This window comes from Hyperoodon ampullatus, assembly GCF_949752795.1.
Source record: "Hyperoodon ampullatus genome assembly, chromosome: 7".
Lineage (NCBI taxonomy): Eukaryota > Metazoa > Chordata > Mammalia > Artiodactyla > Ziphiidae > Hyperoodon > Hyperoodon ampullatus.
This window is the reverse complement of record NC_136920.1, coordinates 60563153-60586956: the sequence shown is the minus strand read 5'-3', so window position 1 is coordinate 60586956 and position 23804 is coordinate 60563153. Positions and strand designations below refer to the sequence as shown.

The window sequence follows — 23804 nt, the reverse complement described above, 5'->3', positions numbered from 1 at the left end:
CTCTCCTGGAGGGCATCCCAGTGAAAAGTATCCCCCTCCACTGAGTAGGGGTGGGTGAGGACGAGAGTGGCCCTGACTTGGTCTCCAAAGCTGGGGAGGGCACACATAGGTGTCAGACACGGTTGGGGGTGGGACAGATGGGGACATCAGGCAGGCGGCCAGGATGAGGAGGGACTCTGTCAGATCCTGGAGGGGCAGGGGCGTCTCAGGCGGCAGGCCCGGAGCCTCTAGAGGTCGGCAGCTAGAAGAGATTGGTCTTCAGGGAGGGGCCGGGCTTCCGGTGGAAGGAAGACAGAACCCCCGAGAAGGGCCCGGGCCCGGGTTCCGCCGGCTGCCAAGCCTTAAGCAGCTCCGCCGCGCCCGCGCCCGGTCCGCCGCCCCCACCGCCCGCCACGCCGGCCCACAACGGGCCCTTGAGCGGCTGTGGCCCCGGCCCGGCTCCAGGCCCGGAGCCCAGGGCGGCGGGCAGCGGGCTGGGGCTCAGGCGCGGGCTGGCCAGGCCGGGCGCAGGCGGCGGCGGCGGCAGCGACGCGGTGCTGTCGGGCGTGGGGCTGCACGTGGACTCCTTGGAGTCGTCGTCCTCAGACGAGCAGCGCGCCTCACCCTTTTTGGCGCCCGCCGCGCCCGCCGCACCCTTGGCGCTGGCCGCACGCTCCTGTTTGCGGAACTTGGCCCGGCGGTTCTGGAACCAGACCTGCGGGCACAGGGGCCGGTCATCCCGGGGCCGGCAGGCGCGGTGAGACCTTCTTCCGGAGGGGGCCGGTCAGGATTATTACCAGCCTTCGGAGTCTTGACCCCCTTCACCACTCTGCTCGTTGCCCTCCTCGTCTCTCGCCTCCCTCCCCTCTTCCACTAGCCCCTTCCTCCAGGTCCTTAGGGTCTTCCCCTTGGGATCTGCTCACCCGCGGATCCCGCCGCCTCCCAGTGTTCTCTGTCTCCTGGAGGGAACTCCGCCTTCGCTCTCCTCATCACCCAAAGCCCTCGCCCCAGTTCTTTCCTACAAGAAGCTCCGGGAGTCCCCCCGGAGCGTCCCACGGCAGTGGAGAGAGGGTTAGGGCACTCGGGAAGCCTTTTGTGCAGGGTTTCCAGTAAAGGCGTGCCAGCTGAACATCTGTACTCAGATTTGTAAGATCGACGAAAGTCCGTCCCGACCCAGCTCCTATGCCTACCCTGAACCCAGGCGTTCCAGGCTCAGAGGTTTCACAGTTGCAGAGCCGAAGAGGGGACCTGGAGGCGCTGACTGGCTTTCCCCCACTGCTCGGCCTCGTTTGGCCCCGAGGCCACCTGGAGCTGACCCTCTATCCACTCGGTCTCCGTCCTGGGTTCCCAAGCATCACTCTGCGTGCCCAGCCCTACCCGGGAGACTGAGGAGATATCGTGGGGCTGAACAGCTCAGTTCTTCCGAAGGCCTCAGGACCCGCCTGGCCCCGCCGCCTCCCGGGGCTGCCGGTCCTCTCCTGCCCAATCACCTCCAGACTGCACCCTGGCCCCCGGTCCTAGCTCACCGCCCCCGGGCTGTACCCGCCCGCTGCCCGAGTGAGGCCCCTCTGTCCCTCGGACCCACAGATGTCAGACACTAACCTCCCGGCCCCGCTCCGCGCGCACACACTTCCGCGCAAACACGCACCTGCACGCGAGCCTCGGTAAGGTCGATCTTGAGCGCCAGCTCCTCGCGCGTGTAAATGTCGGGGTAGTGAGTCTCGGCGAAGACGCGTTCCAGCTCCTTTAGCTGCGCGCTGGTAAACGTGGTGCGGATGCGCCGCTGCTTGCGCTTCTCGTGCAGGCCCGACGGCTCCGGGAAGAATTTGTAGGGCACTACGGGTGTGTGCAGGAGGGGGGAAATCAACGAGGGTGGGAATGTGAGGGGCCGATCCCGGCCCGCTGTGTTCTGCCCCTGAGGGATCGCTCACCATCCCCCGCCCCTGACCTGGCCCCTCGGCTTGGTCCTCTCAGTACGGATCGGCTTCCCTATCGCTGGATGGAGCCGGCAGGGGTGAAAGCGGACGGGGCGCGGGGAGGCCTGTGGCCCAAGAGCCGCAGAGAGGGAACCAAAATCTGATCCTCGGATCCAGACTGCTGGCCTGTCGTTGGCCCTCCGCAGTGTTCCCTCTATCTCCCGCCAGTCTACCGGACCCGACCCTCAGTGTGTTTCTCCCTCAGTCGGCCTGACTTCAGGTCCTGCTTATGCACTCTAGCCTTAGCTGTCTGTCAGGTCTCATCAACATCCTGTGTCTCCCCAGTAACCAGTCACGGACCGCGGGTCTACTTTCAGCCCTGCCACGGACTCTCTGACATGTGAAAATTTGGCCGCCTCTACCCTGCATCCCTCTCCTTCCTAGGCCTCATTTCCTCAGCCCGATCTCATATCGCATTCTCTTCCAGGTGTCCCCCTCTCTTTTTCATCTCTCTCCAACCACATCTATCTGCAACTTTCCCCTCCTGGACCATTCTTCTCTTTGTGCCCATTGAGAAGGTTCTTATTTCTCCCCTCCCAGGTTCCTCCATCTTCTCTTTGCCCTTCTTCTTCCTCCCAGACACCTCTCTCTGTCTCCCAACTCCTCCAAAAACCAGCCCCACCCCTTCCCTTCACTCTTCCCATCCCTGTCTCCCAACTACCCCTTCCCAGTACCCATTGCCCCACAGACAGTGTTTCTGACACTATCTCCCCATCCTTGTCTCCAGCCCCCGTTTAGTTCTCCCTGTTCTCCAGGGATCCCCAATATCCTTGTCTTTGTCATACCTCCCTAGTTCTCTACCTCCCCTAATCCTTGTCTCCAACACCCCATTCCTATCCCCATCTTTCTCATCTCTGTTTTCAATCTTCCTTGGTCCCCATCTCCCATAATTCCTGTCCCCATCACCTGGTTTTTATCTCCATCTCCCCAACCCTGGTTCCCCATTTCTCCCAAGTACCCCAATCTTCCCGTCTCTGCTCACATCTCTCTGTATCTGTCCCCATCTTCTCCATCTCAGACCTCCATCTTTCTAGGGCCCATCTCCCCATTTCCTGTTTCCAGCTCCCCAGTCCCCATCTGCATATGACCCAGAGTACCTAATCTCCCCATCCCCGTTCCAGTTTCTGACTCCATCTCCCTGGTTCTCACTTCTCCAAATCCAGGTCTCTCTCACCATCCCTCCCCACCACACAGGTCCCAATCTTCTACTGGGTCCCGGTGGTCTTCCCAGGAAGGAAGAAGATAAGGAGGATGGGTGGGGCAGCTTGAACTCTAACTGGAGCAATGGGGGTGGCTAAGAGGCTCCACGAGGTTGAAGGTTCAGATGGGGATCCTGGATCAGGGGACTTGGGTATTGCACGGGGCTGCTTCTGGGTTCTGCAGTACTCTAGCTGGGAGAATCTCCAGGAGGCATGGGGAAATGAAAGTTGCTTAATGAGCTGAGCATCCTTTTCTTCTGGCCACAGAATGGGTTTCAGTAGTGCAAGAGGGTTTGGGCACAGGTAGGATGGGTTCAAAACCAGGCAGTAGGGGCTTGATGGTGCTGGGGCTCTGGGAAGGCTCCCAGCTGGGCAGCTCATCTGACGCTGGGGTCCATGCTGGGGGTCGGGCATGAAGCGGGGTGGGAATGATAAGGATGGGAGGTCTTATTGGCCTGAGCCGAGAGCATTTTCCAAGGATACAGGGCATGGAGAGGTTTAGTGGTCAGTCTTTGCAGATGGGCAGGGGAGGGCCTGGTGAGGAGCCTGGGGCTACACTGGGGATCTATTTCCTTGACCCAAAGAGCACGGGATAGGGATACGGCAGCGAGAAGAGGAACGGGAAGGAGGAGAGGGTGGGGCTCAACTCTGCCTAGGGAACCCCGTCTTACACGAGGGACTGTGGATCCCGCGGGGAGTTGGAGGGTCTGGCTAGGGCAGAGATTGTGGCGGCTGTGCGGGACAGTCGCAACCACTAGCCGAGTAGGGCAGGGGCTAGGGGTGCCGTAGGATTTGGAAGGAGGGTTGTACCGGGGCTGGGCTCACCTGCCGAGTAGGGCGCAGGCTGATGGTCGCGTAGAGCGCCAAGCGCGCAGTTGGAGGAGCCGAGCGCGGGGCAGGGAGGCCCGGCCGCGGGGAAGGCGGGCCGCAGGGGACTGTACTGGAAGCCGCCGGGCTGGCTGCAGGCGCCGAAGTCGCCGTAGGCGGACGCCTCCATGGCCGCCACGCACGAGTCGTACGAATTGAGGTAGGAGTAGTCCATCGGCCCGGGGGGCGGGGGCGGGGGCCGGGCCGGGCCGGGTGGGAGTTGGTGTCCCAGGCCGGGTGGGGGTCAAGATGGGGGTTGGAGCGCCAGGGGCCGAGGACCCGAGGCCGGCTCTCAGTGCTCGCGAGTCCGCCCGCCCCGTCGCGGCCGCGCTCCGCCCTGGTGCAACGCAAGTGCAGCCCAACCCGGCCCGCGCGCCTTTTAACGCGTAGGACCCCGCGGAGGGGGCGGGGCGGGGCGAGCTCGTCGGGGCGGGGTCTGGACGGCCAAGGCCCCGCCCCCAGCCGCCCCCGACCCCCACCCCAAAGGGTCGCCGCCGCCCTCTTAGAGCTCGGGATGTGCAGGGCAGGCTGCGCGGGGCCCCATCCCTAGAGTCCCCCATCCCGCCCCAATCCGGACCAGACCTTCAGTCTATGCATCGTGCCCAGCCGTAGGGTCCCGACCCCTCTCCCTGGCCTCCCCACCTGCGGCCCCGCAGAAGGGAGGGGAAACAGGCCCGGCGGCGCTCGTGTGAAGAAGTTAATTCAATTCGTCCTGATAACCGAGTTATTCCGATCCAGTCCCTCGGCCCCGCCCCCAACGAGGTCCCATCCCGGAAGGGACCACGGAGATGGCTCAGGAGGGGGAATGAAGACAAGGACGAGGAAGAGACGGGGCCTGAGATGGGGACAGAGGATGTGGATGAAGAGAGGAGACAGAGATGGAGACAGGGAGAGAAAGGGACAGAAACAGTGATGGAGAAAGATGGAGAAAGGGACAAGAGAGATACAGGTACACAGATGGAGATAAGGATGACACATGGACGAGAGAGATAGATTGGAGACGTGGGCGGGGGGGAGTGGGGGGCGGCAAGAGGGAGACAGGGACAGAGGTGGCGACAAAGGTGAAACATGTACAAGACGAAGGAAGGGAAGGAGGTGGGACAAGGCAGAGATAGAGGAAACAAAGATAAGAGAGAGACAGAGAGGGGGACAGAGAAAGCAAGTGAGGCAGGCATGGAGACAGAAAACACAGGGAAGAGACACGGTTGGAAAGAAGGATTGCGATGGAGATCAAGAGAGAGATGAGACAAAACAGGGCAGTGATAGTGAGACAGACACACACGGAGGGTCAGTCTCAGTGAGACAAGGCCAGGGACAGACACAACAGAGGAACAGAGGCTAAGGGGCGGAGAGAAAAAGCCTTTGGAGAGCCGAGACCCACCAGCTGGAGAGCCCAGCAGGCAGAAGGACTGTAGTGGAGCGCGGTGTGAAGTTGCAGAGGGGGAGGGTCGCCTCTCTCCTGACTTGTCCTGAAGGCCACACGACCCTGCCCTGCACCTTCAAGGCCCAGCCTGCCTCTCCCCTCCCCCAGGTCCCACAGATCAGCTCCTCTCCCCACTGCTGCTGGGTGTGATTCTCTGGTCCCCAGCACCCTCGGCACAGAGTGTGTGTGTGTGTGATGAATGTCAAGACTGGGGAGTAACCAAATGACCCCTTCACTCTTTCTCAGCTTCCACCCCCTCCTGCAGAGGCCTTTTTCTTCTTCAGGAAAACCACCTAGACTCAGTCTGGACTTGGCCACGGATGCGCTCCAAGGACTTAGCCATTGGTCTCCGTACTGTGGGGCCACAGGATACAGAATCCTTTCCAGGAGAAGAGAATAGAGAACTCTTCCACCCTCGCAGCTCACCTAAGGATTTAGTAGCTTTCCCATCCAACCCCCAGCCTCCTGCACCTAATCTTGGCAAGTCCTGCAGATGGAGAAGTGGAGACCCAGCAAGAAGGCAGGGGGGCCCCCTTGTCACCAACCAGAGTCTTCAGGGGATGAGAGACGGCTCCTGGAATCCCTCCCCCCAGCTTACCAGCACAGTGGGGAGTATGCCCACCCTCAGGTGATCCACTTCCCTGGCCACTCATTCTTTGCTTAACACAAGGACACCTATCCCCCTTTCTGTAACCACTCCTTTTCAGGGTGTTTCTCTGAGGTATTTTCTCTAATTATTTTTAGGTCTAAGCTTCTAAAACTGAGAGCAAAACTGATTCAAAATGTTCTCTCCACTGGTGTGGGAGGTGCACCTCTCCACCTTGACCCAGGGACCCAAGTGATCTCACAACTGGGAAATCAGACAGTGCCACTGCTCTCTTCCTTAGACCTCCCATGGCTCTCCATTGCCCTCAGGATCAAATCCATTCTGGCCCACAATGTCCTCCATGCCAGTGCTCCAGTCTGCTTCCTCCTCACCGTGGTTTTCTTTGTAGCCCTCACACATTGATCTTTTAGTTCAGAGCTGTTCTCTCTGGCTGGAATGTTCATTCCAGTCTTCATCCCACCACACTCCCCCCATCCCCCGCCAAAAAACAAGCCAAAACCTGGTTGACGCTTGTTTGTCCACCGGGTATCAACTTGGAAGTCACTGCTTCCTGAAAGCCTTCCCTGATACCCCTAGACTAGGTTGGGTGTCCCACAGTACCTCCCTCTCTTTGGGTTACTCACCTTGTTGAAGTATTTGCAATAAAGTGCAAGGTCTCAGGGCAGAGCTGTGTCCTCACGTTGATCACTTTCTCTGCAGCCCACCCACGATGTCTATGGCATCACTGCACATCATAGGCCTTCCCATATCTCTTTGTTGAATGAATTAGTGAAGGCTAGGCTGAACTCTTTGTGTTGGGGAATCCTGCCCTTGTTTCTAGGGAAGGAATCCCCATCCCCAGCCTCCCACTCCCCACTCTCTGAAAAGGGATCATTCTCCCTTCTTCATTCCCTCGGTCCCCAAGGACAGGAAACTTCCTCCATCTGGGCCAACCTTCTGCCTGGGGGAAAGTCTTCCTCATCTGAGGAATTTTCAAGGGGCCATATCCCTTCCACAGGGACAAAGCTGAAGCAAAGGAGCAACTGAAGCTTTCATGCAGGGACCAGCAGAGATATGAGGCCCTGGTTCCACCTGTCTCTGTTTCCATGAGCCATCCCTGTCATTTCTACAGTTTGGTCATTGAGCCATTAAGTTCCTCGTTCTGTCTAAACTGCTTTAAGTTGGGCTTCTGACACTTAAAACCAAGAGCTCTGAGCAATATAACCTGTAAATGCTTGACACCTTTACAGATAATCAAACAAATGGTTGTGATTGGAAGTTTTACGGTAACATGCATGTTTCAGGGTCAGCTGGACAGGAGCTGCCCTTCCCCTGACTCAGGACTGTGAAGTTCGAGCCTCCTCTCTCTGCAAGGAGCCATTTGTATCTGCTGATTGGCACTGAAACTGAGATGAACCCAAGAAAATGCTTTGAACCCTGTCCACTGTTGGGTTCAGGTGTTTCAGATGGTGGAGGTGGGGGGACTTTGGAGGCCAGGCTGCGCGCATCTGTGTGTGTGTGTGTGTGTGATATGTGGACACCCAAGAGGGCTTCCTGAGAACTCACCATAAAAGAAGGAGAGGGCTTCCTTGGTGGCGCAGTGGTTGGGAGTCCGCCTGCCGATGCAGGGGACGCGGGTTCGTGCCCCGGTCCGGGAAGATCCCACATGCCGTGGAGCAGCTGGGCCTGTGAACCATGGCCGCTGAGCCTGCGCGTCCAGAGCGTGTGCTCCACAACAGGAGAGGCCACAACAGTGAGAGGCCTGCGTACCGCAAAAAAAAAAAAAAAAAAAAAAGAAGGAGATAGGCAGAGTGGGCTGCGCTTTGCAAGGGCCTCATACCAGAGAGGCTGTGATCTGATGTGGGAGCTCATCCTGACTGAGACCCCCTCCCAAATGCATGCACTCCTGGGGAACTAAAAATGCTCTGACATGAAACACTGTCACAGCAATCCTTCTGTGAAGACTCCTTGCTAAGCATGTCCTCACTTCCATAACTGATGACAGATTCTGGAGCCTGACTGCTAGGTTCTGGCTCTGACACTGCCACTTCCAAGTTGGATGACTTAGGGTAAGTTATTCAACCTCTCTGTGACTCACCTTTTTCACCTGTAACCTGGTTTATTTTAATGATTAGGTGAATTAAAATATATGAAGTAGGACTTCCCCTGGTGGCACAGTGGTTAAGAATCCGCCTGCCAATGCAGGGGACAAGGATTCAAGCCCTGGTCCAGGAAGATCTCACATGCCGTGGAGCAACTAAGCCCGTGCGCCACAACTACTGAGCCTGTGCTCTACAGCCCGCAAACCACAATTACCGAGCCCGCGTGCCGCAACTACTGAAGCCCGCGCGCCTAGAGCCCATGCTCTGCAACGAGAGAAGCCACCGCAACAAGAAGCCCACGCACCGCAACGAAGAGTAGCCCCTGCTCGCCGCAACTAGAGAAAGCCCACGCACAGCAACAAAGAACCAACGGGGCCAAAAAAAATAAATTTATTAAAATATATATACATATATGAAGTGTTTGAACAGTGTTTGCCACATAGTAAACATTAAATAAATTAGCTACCACCACCACCCCTTCTCTCTCTCACCAAGTGATTGAGGCCTGTGACTGACAGACCCAGACCACACTCTAGTCAGGCTCCTGTGATCTGTTGCACCTGATACCTGGACATATAATCTGGACATGGACTCCTGTCTTTGCATCACAGCATCATTTCTACCTTCGAGATTTCAGAAGATATCAGGGCCCTGCAGAGTTACCCAGCCTGACCCCTTAATTTTTGCAGATGAAGAAACTGATGCCTAGAGAGGAGTCCTGGAGGAAAAGTGAAAACAGTGAGGGGCTTCCCTGGTGGCGCAGTGGTTGAGAGTCCGCCTGCTGATGCAGGGGATGTGGGTTCGTGCGCCGGTCCGTGAGGATCCCACATGCCGCGGAGCGGCTGGGCCCATGACCCATGGCCGCTGAGCCTATGTGTCCAGAGCCTGTGCTCCGCAACGGGAGAGGCCACAAGAGTGAGAGGCCCGCGTACCGCAAAAAAAAAAAAAAAAAAAAACAAAACCAAAAAACAGCGAGAGTGTGTCATGGTGGGGGGGATTCCTTCCAGAGAGGGAGCAGCATGCAAAAAGGAACCTGGGGAGAGGGTACAGTGGTGACTGTCCTTTTTCTACTGCTCTGATCCCAACTCTGTGAGCCTGGATAGTGGAATTACCTTGAGAACAGAGGAGAAAGGACCCATGCCTTGGAGAACTCTTGCTGCCTGTGGTCATTTGGAGAATTTCCAGGCTACTTCTAGAGCAGCCAGAGATCTTAGCCTCCCTCAGAACTCTGAGCAAGGATCTCCAGGGCTCAGAGTGTGGGCACCAGGCTGATTTACTAATCCAGTGCACTCCTGTCAGTCCTTCTCTCTCTAGGGGGAGAACATAAAGTGATGGTGCCTCCTTACCTTTGAAATGCATCTTCTCACTCTCTGAAGCAATGTGCTCAGTGTTATCACTGTACAACTATGATTAGAAGCCAAGCTTGATTAGACATCCATGTCTACCTTCTAATAAAGGATGGAGCTTATCTATCAGTGAAAAGTTAGCACATTTCTGGTCCTGCTTAAGGACCTTAAAATTCCTTTCACCCCCATATATCTACCAACTCCATCAGCAATGTTCTTCCCAATCGCTCTTCTCTCCTGCTATAGTTTCTGGTCCAGGGAAGGTTGGAGGCAAATATATTAACTGTATATTCCCAACCTGTCTATCATAACCTGTAGTCTCTTGTTCATCTCTCTGTTATGGGGACAACCCTTATTGACTATTTTTTTCTTCCCACCACTACCTTAGGTTACCTGGTCTTCTATTAATTTCCACTTTTATTTTTAGCTTCTAGCATTAGGCCTTTCCAGGGATCCTAAACATCCAAAATGCTCAGTTCTCAGAGATCCCTGAAGAATGAGCAGAGATCTTAACTCAGTTCTACAAATATTTCTTGAGTGTCTGATCTATGATGGAATCATGGGGCAGTCGACACATGGGGGTAAATTAATCCTGGTTGCTTTCTTTAAGGATCTTCCGATCTGGTGGGCACATAGGCACTTACTTATGGGGAGGTTCTCCTTAGAATGTTTTACTTGTCTGGGCAAGAGAATGGTACATAGAAGGTGAGACAAGATGGCTCTTTTTTTAAAAAGGGAAGGGGGAAAAAAGGGTTTGATCCTACCAAACATGCCATACATTGATAAGCTTATTCAAGCTTTTGTGCATGAGAAAGGACCTGCTTGAGGGCCACCATAGTGGACATCTGTAGTGTGGTTAGCCCAGCACAACTCTTCTCTTGGGAACTGTCTCCTCCATCCACATGGCTACCCACGGAACCATTGTCCTTACATAATCCTACCCTCAGCCATAACTGGTCCAGGTGTGGGTACCTTTTTGAAGATGGGTCAATAAAACCCTTTCTCATCATTTTTTCCTTATTTGAATTGAGAAACCAGTCATTCTCTTTTGAATGGTGAAAACTATAAATGTAAAGCTCAGGAAATGTTTGCAGCCATGTTACCCAACATGAAGAGAAGGAAGGTAGTTGGAGTGAAGAAAGAATAAATAAGAAGTTGAGGCAAAAGATATAGAGACTTATGTTAGAATTTAAGAGCCTAGTTCCAGTTATTCCTGAGACATCCTTACTCTTTTTGCAAATTAGTTGTTCAGCCCTTTATTGAATTTTGTTATCCAATACAGTCTTCTTTATGTTTAATCTATTTCAAGTTGGATTTCTGTCACTTCCAAACAAAGAGATTCAAATAAAAAATAGGTATAAGGTATGCAGTGATGCAAACAGCAGACCCTAAAAAATGGAACTGGCCTTGTTGATATAGGGTGGGATGCAGTGAGAATCCCTCCATTCTGAGCCTGGAAATGAGATGTCCTTGTTAGGTGATAGTGAAGTAACTGGGAAAACTACTGCATGTTGTCTCTTAGAACTTGACCTCAACTTTCCCCATTGCCCTGTGGTTGTAACTGCAGAGGATTAAGTAGAAAAGTGGTAAAATAATTCACATCTGGCAACCTTGGGAAGGGGTTTAAGAGGTGACAAGCAGATGAGGAACAGCACGACAACTCGTAACTCTGGTAAGGAAGCCTCTGCCCGTGGCCAGCAATCTGAGGCTGCTGCAGGAGGATAGCCATGTGATCTGCAGATTGGTTATAGCCAAGTTCTCTGCCACACTCTAGAGTGAATGCATTGATTAGGAAACATTGACTGTTTGACAGGTGATAACAGGAATATTTGGGAAGATCTAGAGAAATTAGGGAAGTGTGATTCTCCCAGTCCTTCTTGGTGCCCTGGCCTGAGAGTAGGAAGAAGGTGGCATTTTTTTTGACATCTGGCATCTAAAACCACTTCCTAAGTTAGGGGAATTCCCTACCTAATAGATGCCAGATACTCTCTGAACTTCCCTTAAAACCAGAGTGCAGACACCTGACCTATTCTCAGCCAAGCACATACCTTGATCACAGCCTAAGCTAATGACTCTGTAGCTAAGGAAGTGAGCACTGAGTGACCATAAGAATTCTCTCCAGGGGAAATGGCTTTACAGAAAGATCTAGTTATAGGTGGAGCAGGGCCCTGACATAGCTTGTTTTGGGCAGCATTGAGGGTTCAGTGCCAACCATGCCAGCTGTGCAAGGGGCAGTGGTGATGGGCTGTCCTCATGGAGACAACAATGCAGCTTAATTTAGGGCATTGTTTCTAGTTGTGTGGCTCTGTAGTTGGTCCTCCAGTCATTTCAGCAATCCCCTGAGATATGTTTTATAAATGTAATATGTTTAACATAACATTTTTTTTTTGCTTAAATAAGATGAAGTTAATTTCTGTTGCTTGTAACTAATGACTGATTGATAAAGAAATTGGTACTAGATTGGCTGAGGGCATCAGACTCTCAGAGTACTAGTTGGAATCTGGGAATAGTTGTGTGGCTTTGTTGGGACTAGAGTCAGTGGAAATTCAGAGATGGAGTGGCATTCAGGTGCAAAACAGCTCATCAGTTTATTACTAGTGGCACCTGGAATGAAGTGTCCATTGAGAGCACAGACTTGGGGGACTGTCAGAGATCAGTATAAAGAGAATGAGGAAAGCAAGGATTGTGAGGAGGTATGGAAAGCTTAAAGAGAGATTGAAAAATGTAAAAATCAAATTCAAAGGTTGCTCCTGTGTGAGAGTTTGAGTATTGTTTGGAAGAGGGACATGGGTTGGTGATAAGTGAGAGGATGTGGATGGCTAAGAGAGCCCCGAGTCCTCTACGAGTTAGGGTTATGTTGGGTGCACATAAGGGAAAATCCAAAATAACAATAGTGTAAACAAGATAACAGATTATTTCTTCTTCACTTAAAGTAAGTCTGGAGGTAAGGAGTCCAGTGTTGGTATGGCTGCTGAGTGCACATCAGGAACTCATATTCCTTCTTCCTTTCTGTTTCCTAGAGTATGATTTCTAACCTCAAAATTACTTCATGTTCTAAGATGGCTGCAGGAGTTCCAGTCATCACATCCACATTCTAGGCAGCAAGAATGAGGAAGAAGGAAAACAAAAGGTACATTTCTCAGTGAGATATCTTCCTATAAGGAACGTTCCAGAAGTTCCATGCAACACTTCTGCTTACTTCTTTTCTGCCTGAACTCAGTCATATGGTCACATCAGACTTAATGAAAGATTAGAAAAGGCATGATTTTAGCTGGGCACGTTAGTATCCCAAATAAAATAGTCTCTGTTGCTGAGGAATAAGGAGAGAATGGATATTAGGCAAGTGTATTAGTTATCCATTGCTGCATAACAAATTACCCCAAATTTACTAGCTTAAAACAACAAACACTGGGCTTCCCTGGTGGCGCAGTGGTTGAGAGTCCGCCTGCCGATGCAGGGGACACGGGTTCGTGCCCCGGTCCGGGAGGATCCCACATGCCGCGGAGCGGCTAGGCCCATGAGCCATGGCCGCTGAGCCTGCGTGTCTGGAGCCTGTGCTCCACAACGGGAGAGGCCACAACAGTGAGAGGCCCGTGTACCGCAAAAAAACAAAACGAAACCCACACGCTTATAAAGTCACAGTTTCTGTGGGTAAGAAATCTGGGCATAGCTTACCTGAGTCTTCTGCTTCAAGGGCCTCGCCCAAGGATGCAATCGAGGTGCCAGTTCTGCAGTCTCAAATGAAGGCCTGACTAAGGAATGATTTCCCCCAAGCTCACTCACATGGTTGTTGCCAGGACTCAGTTCCTCCAGGGCTGTTAGTCTGAAGGGCTCAGTCCTTATCAGATGTTAGCCAGTGGTTATCCTCATTCCCTTGGCCTATGAGCCTCTCCATCAGGGCAAGCATGTAGGAAGAGCCAGAGAGAATGCCAGCAAGAATGAAGTCAGCCTTTTATAACCTATCCTTGGAAATGACATTCTGTCACTTTTGCCATTTCTATTCCTTAGAAGCAAGTTACTATGTCTTCCTGCTCACACTTAGTGAGAGGGGATTACACAGGGCATAAGCATCAGGAGGCAGGGATCTCTGGGAGTCATGTCAGAAGCTGTCTACCACAGCAGGCAATTGGTGATCTCTCTTACAACCCCAACCTACCACTGAAAATAGCCAGAGACTATAGCACCCTCTCCCTGTCCAATGGGGTTGCTTCCCTCTGGTTTGAAGACTATATATAGACTTCCCATGGGGAATTATGTGGCAAGAGGAAGCCAAGTCTCTTCATGCCCCATCCCACTGACTTAATTGTCTCCATACTCATTATCAAAATCAGACCCCAATATGCATCAGAGTCAAATAGGAGCTCAAATTCACAAGAGGTCCTTCCCACTAAAAGAATTAAAAGATTTTTCAAATTTATATCAATAAAATTTGGCAAATATATCAAAAAAATTTGGGAATGGATTCTAAGGGTTCAGGACTAAGGAGGAGGAACATAATTTAAAATTAGGATGAAATGACCAATATGAGTGCACTTACCAGAAAGCCTGGATTCCATGTGCCGATTTTAAGAGCTGGGAGTTCTTTTTTTTTTTTTTTTTTTTTTTTTTTTTGCGTTATGTGGGCCTCTCACTGTTGTGGCCTCTCCCGTTGCGGAGCACAGGCTCCGGACGCACAGGCCCAGCGGCCATGGCTCACGGGCCCAGCCGCTCCACGGCATGTGGGATCTTCCCAGACCAGGGCACGAACCCGTGTCCCCTGCATCGGCAGGCGGACTCTCAACCACTGCGCCACCAGGGAAGCCCCCAAGAGCTGGGAGTTCTAATCACCTTTTTGTACAAAAGAGATGAGTTTATTTTTTCTTAGAGTCTAACATCTTATTATATTCACTTGATCACATATCCACCCATCTATGCATTTTTCTATCTATCTGTCAATTCACTGTATTTTTTTTCAGATTATTTTTTTAATTAATAGATTTTAGTATTTAGGACAGTTTTGGATTAACATAGAAAATGAGCAGATAATAGAGAAAGTTCTCGTATAGTCCCCTCCCCCACCCCAGTTTCTCCTATTATCAATATCTTACATTAGTGTGGTATATCTGTTACTATTAATGAACCAGTATTGATATATTGACTAAAGTCCATAGTTTACATTAAGATTTACTCTTTGTGTTATATGTTTCTATAATTTTTGACAAATACATAATGTCTTTATTCACCATTACAGTGTCATACATAATAGTTTCACTGCCCCTGTGTTTCAACTATTAATCCCTCTCCCCTTTCCAATACTGTCTCTATATTTTTGCCTTTTCCAGAATAGAATCACAGAGCATGTAGATTTTTCAGACTGTATTTTTGATGCATTCACAGTAAGTTGCAGACATCCATACACTTGGCCCCTAACACTTTAGTGTGCACATCATTAAGTAGAGAAAATTATTGTTAATTTTTCAGGTAAAATTTTCATATAGTGAAATGAATAAAGCTAAGTGTACCATTCAATGAGTTTGACACATGCATATATCTGTGCAACCCTACCCCTTACCATCACCCCAGAAAGTTCTTTCATGCCTCTTCCCAATCAATCCCAAGCCTGCTCCCTCAGAGGCAACCACTCTTCTGATTCTTTTCCACTACAGATTAATGTTGCCTGTTCTTGAATTCCTCTGAGTATTCTTTGTGTAAGCCTTCTTTTTTACTCAGCATAGTATTTTTGAGATTCATCCGTGTTGTGTGTATCAATAGTTCACTACTTTTTATTGCTGAGTAGTGTTTCGTTGAATGAATATACCTGCGTAGGCAGAATTCTAAGATGTCCCCCAAGATTCCTACTTCCTGGTGCACATGGCCTGTACAATCCCCAATTCTGTGAATACAATGGGATAGCACTCCCATGATTAGGTTATGTCATATAGCACAGGGGTCCCCAACCCCCAGGCCATGGACTGGTACCGGTCTGTGGCCTGTCAGCAACTGGGCCACACAGCAGGAGGTGAGAGGCAGGCGAGGGAGCGAAGCTTCATCTGTATTTACAGTCACTCCCCATCACTCGCGTTATTGCCTGAGCTCTGCCTTCTGTCAGATCAGTGGTGGCATTAGATTCTCATAGGAGTGCGAACCTTACTGTGAACTGTGCATGCAAGGGATCTAGGTTGTGCACTCCTTATGAGAATCTAATGCTGGATGATCTGAGGTGGAGCTGTGGTGGTGATGCTAGCGCTGGGGAGCGGCTACAAATACAGATTATTATTAACAGAGAGGTTTGACTGCACAGAAACCATAATAAATCAATGCACTTGAATCATCCCCAAACCATCCTCCCTGCCCCCAGTCCGTGGAAAAATTCTTCCATGAAACCAGTCTTCGTTGTCAAAAAGTTGGGGACCACTTATATAGCACATTTGACTTAAAAAATTTTTTTTAATTAATTAAGTTATTTTTTTGGCTGCACTGGGTCTTTGTTGCTGGGCAGGGCTTTCTCTAGTTGCGGTGAGCAGGGGCTACTCTTCATCGTGGTGCTCGGGCTTCTCATTGTGGTGGCTTCTCTTGTTGCGGAGCACAGGCTCTAGGTGCACGGGCTTCAGTAGTTGTGGCACGTGGGCTCAGTAGTTGTGGCTCACAGGCTCTAGAGCGCAGCTCGGTAGTTGTTGCACATGGGCTTCATTGCTCCACAGCATATGGGATCTTCCCGGACCAGGGTTTGAACCTGTGTCCCCTGACTTGGCAGGTGGATTCTTAACCACTGCGCCACCAGGGAAGTCCCGCACATTTGACTTTTAGAAAGGGGGGTTATCTGGGTGGATCTAACCTAATGACATGAACCGTTTACATTTGGTTCAAGAGGTCTTAAACAGTGAAGTCAGAGAGATGTGAAGCATGAGAGACACTCAACAGGAGGATGATTCTTCATTGCCAGATGGAGAGGCCACATTGCAAAGAATGTGGGTGACCTCTAGGGGTTGAGAGTGATTTCCAGCTGACAGCCAGTAAGAAAACAGGACCTTAGTCCTACAGCCACAAGGATCTGAAGTCAGCTAAGAACCTGAATAAACTTAAGAGTGGATTCTTCCTCAGAGCCCCCAGAAAGGAATGCAGCTCAACTGACACCCTGAGATCCAGAGCAGATGATAGTCCAGCCATGTTCTGAGTAGATGAGAACTGTGCCAGACTTTGAAATACAAACTTGTGAGCTGAAATGAACATTGTTTTCAGCTGCTAAGTTGTGGGGTTATTTGTTACACAGCAATAACAAACTAATATAATACCGCAATTTGCTTAGCCATTCTCTTTTGATGGACATATGGGTTATTTCTAGTTTTAGACTATTATCAATCGTGCTGCTATGAACATTTATGTACAAGTCTTTTTTTGTGGTTATATGTTTTCATTTCTCTTGGGTCATAGGGTAGATGTGTATTTAGTTTTCTAAGAAACTGCCAGAGCTTTTCCTAAAGTAGTTGTGCCATTTTACACTCTCACCAATAATGTATGTGAACTCTGGTTGCTCCACATACTCTTGAAAGTCAAATAGTGTCAGTCTTTTTAATATTTTCCATCCTGGTGGGTGTATAATGGATTTAATTGCTTTTTTTTTCAGCTGGTTCACTGACACCTGGATTCACTGATGAAGTTAAATGAAATTGAGAATCCTTTGGTATAATGAAAAAGAAAGAATTAAAACACTTAAGGAGATGAGAATGTTGGTTTATAAACCTCTCCTTCTAAGTTTATAAGTGTGATTCATCTACACCCAATTCCACCCCCTGAGAGGGCCCAGATGACATTCTCTTCACCAAGGTGTTGAGAAATACATTTGTGAGAGGGTGATGGCATCTTTGGAAAGTGCTGTAGCAACTGGTTTCTGTAGGCCAGTGATGCTGGAGGAAGATACTACAGATGGGACTAAAGAATATGGGTAGTTCACTAATATCCTAATTTGTAAAACCAAAAGTCCTCTGGAACTGGTGAACAGAGGGTGAACTTAAGACAAGATAGTTATGATCTTTCACCCAATTTTCAGGCCCGGGTTAGTTCACAGACTTCCAGTACCTTGAATGAAGTGAAAGTAAGTACACTTATGGAAGATGTATATAAATATCTGTCTATATATTCCCTATAGATTTCCCTGATGGGACCTGTAGTCATTTCTCAGGGTAAATTATGGGTTGAATTATGTCTCCCAAAAAGATATGTTGAAGTCCTCACCCAGGTACCTTTGGAATAGGTGACCTTATTTGGAAATATGTTCTTTACAGATGTAATCAAGTTAAGATGAGGTCATATGGAATTAGTGTGGGCCCTAATCCAATGACTGATGTCCTTATAAGAAGAGGGAATTTTGGACACACACAGAGAGAACACCATGTGAGGATGGAGGCAGAGTTTGGAGTGATGCAACTGCAAGCCGAGGAATGCCAAGGTCTGCTGGTAACCACCAGAAGCTAGGAGAGAGGCATGGAATAGATGCCCCTCAAAGCCTCAGAAGGAACCAGCCGTGGCAACACTTTGACTTTGGACTTCTGTTCTCCAGAACCGCAAGAGAATAAACTTCTGTTGTTTTAAGTCACCCAGTTTGTGGTACTTTGTTATGGCAACCCTAGAAAATGAATAGAATAACTGTGATACTGGGATTGTTGACACTGGCTGTAATGCTAATTGGGGCTGTAGTTGGCACAGTGGTCCACCATTCAGAGTGGAGTCAAGTGATAAACTGACTTGATTCTAATCTACTTCAACATCAGTCTAGTCCTTAAACCCCTTTCCCCATGATTTCTCTAGTTCCAGAGTGTATAGACTAGGGATAGTAAGCAGTTGGCAGAATATGTCTAATACAGGGAATACAGCTATTATGGTTGAAAGGGCAAAGTGGAAGCCCTAGGGCTTCCTTCCTATCAAAATTATAAACAAAAAATAATAACACATCACTGGGGGGAAATGCAAGACTTGGTAACCATCAAAGACCTGAAAATTAAGAGGTGGTGATTCCTGTTACTTACCCACTTAACTCACCTCTCTGGCTCATGATGAAGTCAGAAGAGCCTTGGAGAATGTCAGTGGATTATTGAAAGGTTAAGACAGGTGATGACTCCAATTGTACTGCTATTCCAGATATGGTTTCTTTACTAGAGCAAAACAATAGAGCCTCTGCTGCCTATAATAGTTATTAACTTGCGAATGTTTTTTCTTTATTTCAATAGCAAAGAAGGCCAAAAGTAGTTTTGTTTAACCTGTCAAGGGCAGAAGTACATCCTCACCATTTTGCTTCAGGACCATGTTAACTTTGCCTCTGGGCCACAATTTAGTCCACAGGGACTTTGATCACCTTAGCATCCCATAAGACAACACATCGGTCCACTATGATTATGACAAAATGCTGATAAAACCTAAATAGCAGGAAGTATCATGTACCCTGCATGTCTTAGTGAGTTGGTGTTGTCAGTGTTTGGGATTTTAGTCATTCTAGTAAGTGTGTAGTGGTATTTCATCGTTTTACTTTGCAATTCTCTGGTAACATATGATGTGGAACATTTTTTCATGTGCTTATTTGATATCTGTGTATCATCTTTGGTGAGGTGCTGTTCAGATCTTTTGCCTATTTTAAAATGAGGTGTTTTTTTTTAATTGTTGAGTTTTAAGGGTTCTTTGTGTATGTTAAATACTAGTCAGATATGTGTTTTGCAAATATTTTCTCCCAGGCTGTGGCTTGTTCTTCCATTCTCTTAACAGTGTCTTTCGCAGAACAGAAGTTTCTAATTTTAATCAAGCCCAACTTATCTGTTTTTTCTTTCATGGATCTTGCTTTTGGTGTTATATCTAAACAGCTATTTGGGAGTTCCCTGGTGGTCCAGTGGTTAGGACTCGGCACTTTCACTGCCGGGGCCCAGGTTCAATCCCTGGTCAGAAAACTAAGATCCTGCAAGCCCTGCAGTACGGCCAAAAACAGACAAACAGCCATTGCCAAACCCAAGATCACCTCAGTTTTCTCCTATGTTATCTTCTACGAGTTTTATAGTTTTGCATTTTACATTTAGGTCTATGACCCACTAACACGTGTATTTTATTATTATTATTTTAAAAAATTAATTAATTTTTGTCTGTGTCGGGTCTTTGTTGCTGTGTGTGGGCTTTCTCTAGTTGCGGCGAGTGGGGGCTACTCTTCAGTGTGGTGCGCGGGCTTCTCATTGTGGTGGCTTCTCTTGTTGTGGAGCACGGGCTCTAGGTGCGCGGGCTTCAGTAGTTGTGGCACGTGGGCTCAGCAGTCGTGGCTCACGGGCTCTAGAGTGCAGGCTCAGTAGTTGTGGTGCACGGGCTTAGTTGCTCTGCAGCATGTGGGATCTTCCCGGACCAGGACTCGAACCCGTGTCCCCTGCACTGGCAGGTGGATTCTTAACCACTGCGCCACCAGGGAAGTCCCTACGTGTGTATTTTAAATAATTATTTTATCAAAAAGAAACAAATAAAAAAAGAAAAATTTTAAATCAAATTAATACAGAATTAAAAAACAAGACATAATGAAAAACATCAGTCCTCTTCTCTCCCCACTTTTTTTTTTTTTTTTTTTTTTTGCGGTACGCAGGCCTCTCACTGCTGTGGCCTCTCCCGTTGCAGAGCACAGGCTCCGGACGCGCAGGCTCAGCGGCCATGGCTCACGGGCCCAGGCGCTCCGTGGCACGCGGGATCCTCCTGGACCGGGGCACGAACCTGTGTCCCCTGCATCGGCAGGCAGACTCTCAACCACTGCGCCACCAGGGAAGCCCGGGTCTTCGTTTTTGCACGTGGGCTTTCTCTAGTTGCGTTGAGTGGGGGCTATTCTTCTTTGCGGTGCACGGGCTTCTCATTGTGGTGGCTTCTCTTGTTGCAGAACACGGGCTCTAGGTGAGCGGGCTTCAGTAGTTGTGGTGCGTGGGCTCAGTAGTTGTGGCTCATGGGCTCTAGAGTGCAGGCTCAGTAGTTGTGGCGCATGGGCTTAGTTGCTCCGTGGCATGTGGGATCTTTCCAGACCAGGGCTCACACCCGTGTCCCCTGCCTTGCCAGGCGGATTCTTAACCACTGTGCCACCAGGGAAGTCCTTAAATTAATTTCCTTGTATGAATTTTCATAGAAGTAATAATTACCTATTTTTCATTTGCTTAGTTTTCTAAGCCTCTATCACTGTCACTCTCCTAAGGAACTGTAAAATTCTTGGAGATAGTCTTTTCCACACAGTCGGATATATCAAGTCTTCTATCAGTCCCATATTTTTTTTCCTGGAGACATCCTTCCTGGAGCTTTCTGGGGTAGATTGGATTATTGTTCCCAGTGCTTCATTTCTTTCCAGTTAAGAGAATTATACACCCCTGCTTTTTGCCATGTGACTTTGCAGTATCTCTCCCTGGAGTAGGGGGAGTATATTTTCCTGTCCCACTGATGTTGAGCATGGCCCCGTGACCGGCTTTGGCTCAAGAATTTTAACAGACGTGAGAGGAAAAGAGATTTCAATGTGCTTGTGTAATCTGGCTTGCTTCTTGAGCCTCTGCAATCCACCGTGAAAAGGACATGGCTTGGATAGCTGTTAGTTCAAGGAGAACAAGAAAACATGGGGAGAAGACCTGAACCGAAACCTCAGTCTAGAGGTAAGCCCAACTGAGTGCAGCTGTATTGATAGAACTCTAGCCAGTATGCAGACCCACGAACATGAAAAATATTGTTGTAAGCTCCCGAGGTTTTGAGATTTTCTTTTATTACACAGAAAATACTGATTAATATACCTTCTGTCCTCCTTCATGAATCTGGACTAGCTGTTGCTCTATAGAGCTATTGTCCTGGGATATGCCTTTGCGTATCTATTGGGCCAGATACCCCATTTATTGAATTCTGTGACTTTCTTTTTCTTGGTTTATTTCCTTGTTTTAAAGGAGCACATCCTCAAGTAGCTACCTGAGAATGGGTGCAAGATAGGAATATCTTTTGAGTCCCATGCATATATGAACATTTATTGGGCCATTACATTTGATTAATAATTTGGCTAGGTTTGTATTTCTAGGATGAAAATAATTTTCTCTCATAATTTCACCATTTTCTTTCAGCTTCCTATGTTGCTTTTGAGGGATATCATTATGACTCCTTATTCTTTGTATGTGACTTTAGTTTTCCTTTGGAAGCTTTTAGAATCTTCTTTACGTCCTGAGGGTTTTGATATTTCAATATGATATGACTGGGTAGGAATCTGCTTTCAACCAATGGGCATTTGGTGGGTCCTTTCAGTCTGAAAAATTCATGTCCTTTAGCGATGGAAAATTTCTTCGATACTAATTATTTGATAATATTTTCTGCCTCACTTAATCCTTTTTTTTTTTTTTTTTCTGGCTGCGTGGCTTGCAGGATCTTAGTTCCCTGACCAGGGATTGAACCTGGGCCCTCAGCAGTGAAAGCGTGGAGTCCTAATCACTGGACCACTCAGGGAGTTACCTCTTCTTTCTTTTAGAAACTCCTACTAGGTGGATGTTGGGTATTCTTAATTGCTTTTTCTAACTTTATCTGGTCTCTCACATTTTCCATTTCATTTTACTTCTTGGGAGATTTTCTCAAGTTTATCTTCCAATTATTTTATGGATTAAAGAAAATAACTACCATATCTTAAATTTCTAAAAGTTATTCTCTTCTATTATTACTTTTTTAAAATATAAATTTATTTTATTTTATTTATTTATCTTTGGCTGCGTTGGGTCTTCGTTGCTGCGTGCGGGCTTTCTCTGGTTGCGGCGAGCGGGAGCTACCCTTTGTTGCGGTGCACAGGCTTCTCATTGTGGTGGCTTCTCTTGTTGTGGAGCATGGGCTCTAGGCACGTGGGCTCAGTAGTTTTGGCTCGAGGGCTCTAGAGCGTGTGGGCTTCAGCAGTTGTGGCACACAGGCTCAGTTGCTCCGCAGCATGTGGGATCTTCCCGGACCAGGGCTCGAACCCATGTCCCCTGCACTGGCAGACGGATTCTTAACCCCTGCTCTACCAGGGAAGCCCCTCTGTTATTACTTTTAAAAGAAGGATCTTTTTTTTCTTTCATGGCTATATTATTTTCTCTTTTTTCTCTATAGATATCATAGATTTGGGGGGAAGTTTTCCTGTATTGCTTCTGCTTCTTCTAGGGGTCTGCCATTACTGAATCTTTTAATTCTTTGATGAGAATTCCTGGAAGGGGTAAGATTTCAGTGATGCCGTCATTCAAAGGGAATTCAAGTCCTTAGAGAAGGTTTTATAATGGCCATGCCAAAGCTTCCCTGGGTCACAGAGAAGAGATCTTACCCAATCAAAGATGCCTTTACCAGTTTGGAACCCATCAGCACAACCTTCTCTTTGAGCCTCCAAAGCTGTGTGGTCCTTTCAAGCAAAAGTGAAAAGCAGTAGGAATTATTGTTCAAATAAGGCCAGGACTTGCCTACAAAAGTCTTCATTTTAACCATTTATGGAGATCTACATTTCTTTATGTAGATCCAAGTTTCTCTCTGATATCACATTCCATCTTCCTGAAGAAGTTTCTGTAATATTTCTTGTAATGCAAGTCTGATGAAAATGAATTCTCTCAACTTACATTTGTCTGAAAAAGTACTTAATTTTTATTTTTGAAAGATTTTCATTGGGTTTAGAATGCTGAGTTGACAGTTTCTTCCTTTAGCACTTCAAAGATGTCACTCTACTGTCTTCTAGCTTACAGAGTTTCTGGTGAGAAGTGTGCTTTTTTCCTCTGTATTATGTCTTTCTTCTCTGGCTGCTTTCAAGATTTTCTCTTTACCTTTGGTTTTTGGAATCCGAATATAAGTCCAGGCGTGTGTGGTAGTTTAAAAATATGCATATAGGGCTTCCCTGATGACGCAGTGGTTGAGAATCTGCCTGCCAATGCAGGGGACACGGGTTCGAGCCCTGGTCTGGGAAGATCCCACATGTTGCAGAGCAACTAGGCCCGTGAGCCACAACTACTGAGCCTGCGCGTCTGGAGCTTGTGCTCCGCAACAAGAGAGGCCGCGACAGCGAGAGACCTGCGCACCGCGATGAAGAGTGGCCTCCGCTCGCCGCAACTAGAGAAAGCCCACGCATAGAAATGAAGACCCAACACAGCCAAAAATAAATAAATAAAAATATGCATACAAATTCTTTGATGTTTTAGAAGGTAGAGCTTAATTCCCCTCCTCTTACATTTGGGATAGACTTAGAGACTTGCTTCTTTTTTTCCAGGTATAAGGTGGAGTTTAAAAAATTTTTGTCTTGATTTTTTTTTTTGGATTGAGATTTAATTGACATATAACATTGTATTAGTTTCAGGTGTGCAACATAATGATTCAATTGTATGTA

The 23804-nt window shown here is 48.5% G+C and overlaps 2 protein-coding genes across 4 annotated transcripts in view; both read right to left on the bottom strand.

The window, feature by feature from the left end:
• Positions 1 to 241: 241 nt before the first annotated feature.
• Positions 242 to 4196, bottom strand: PHOX2A (paired like homeobox 2A; the record flags this gene model as incomplete). 3 transcript variants are annotated; one of them, XM_079709115.1, is made up of 3 exons in its annotated part: positions 242 to 743; positions 1608 to 1815; positions 3980 to 4196. In XM_079709115.1, 3 exons carry the CDS (start codon positions 4194 to 4196, stop codon positions 242 to 244), a joined length of 927 nt encoding a protein of 308 aa, XP_079565241.1. The 3 variants fall into 3 exon arrangements, with proteins under 3 accessions (XP_079565241.1, XP_079565242.1, XP_079565243.1); XM_079709116.1 differs by having other exon boundaries at positions 242 to 718; positions 1628 to 1815; XM_079709117.1 differs by having other exon boundaries at positions 242 to 694; positions 1628 to 1815.
• A 14346-nt stretch (positions 4197 to 18542) lies between these two features.
• The window catches only part of CLPB (ClpB family mitochondrial disaggregase), a gene marked incomplete at both ends in the record, with an annotated part of 164371 nt that continues 159109 nt past the window's right edge, over positions 18543 to 23804 (bottom strand). Inside the window, one exon of the mRNA XM_079708848.1 lies at positions 18543 to 18635. Within this exon, the coding sequence (XP_079564974.1) occupies positions 18543 to 18635 (93 nt within the window). The remainder of the gene's footprint in view (positions 18636 to 23804) is intronic.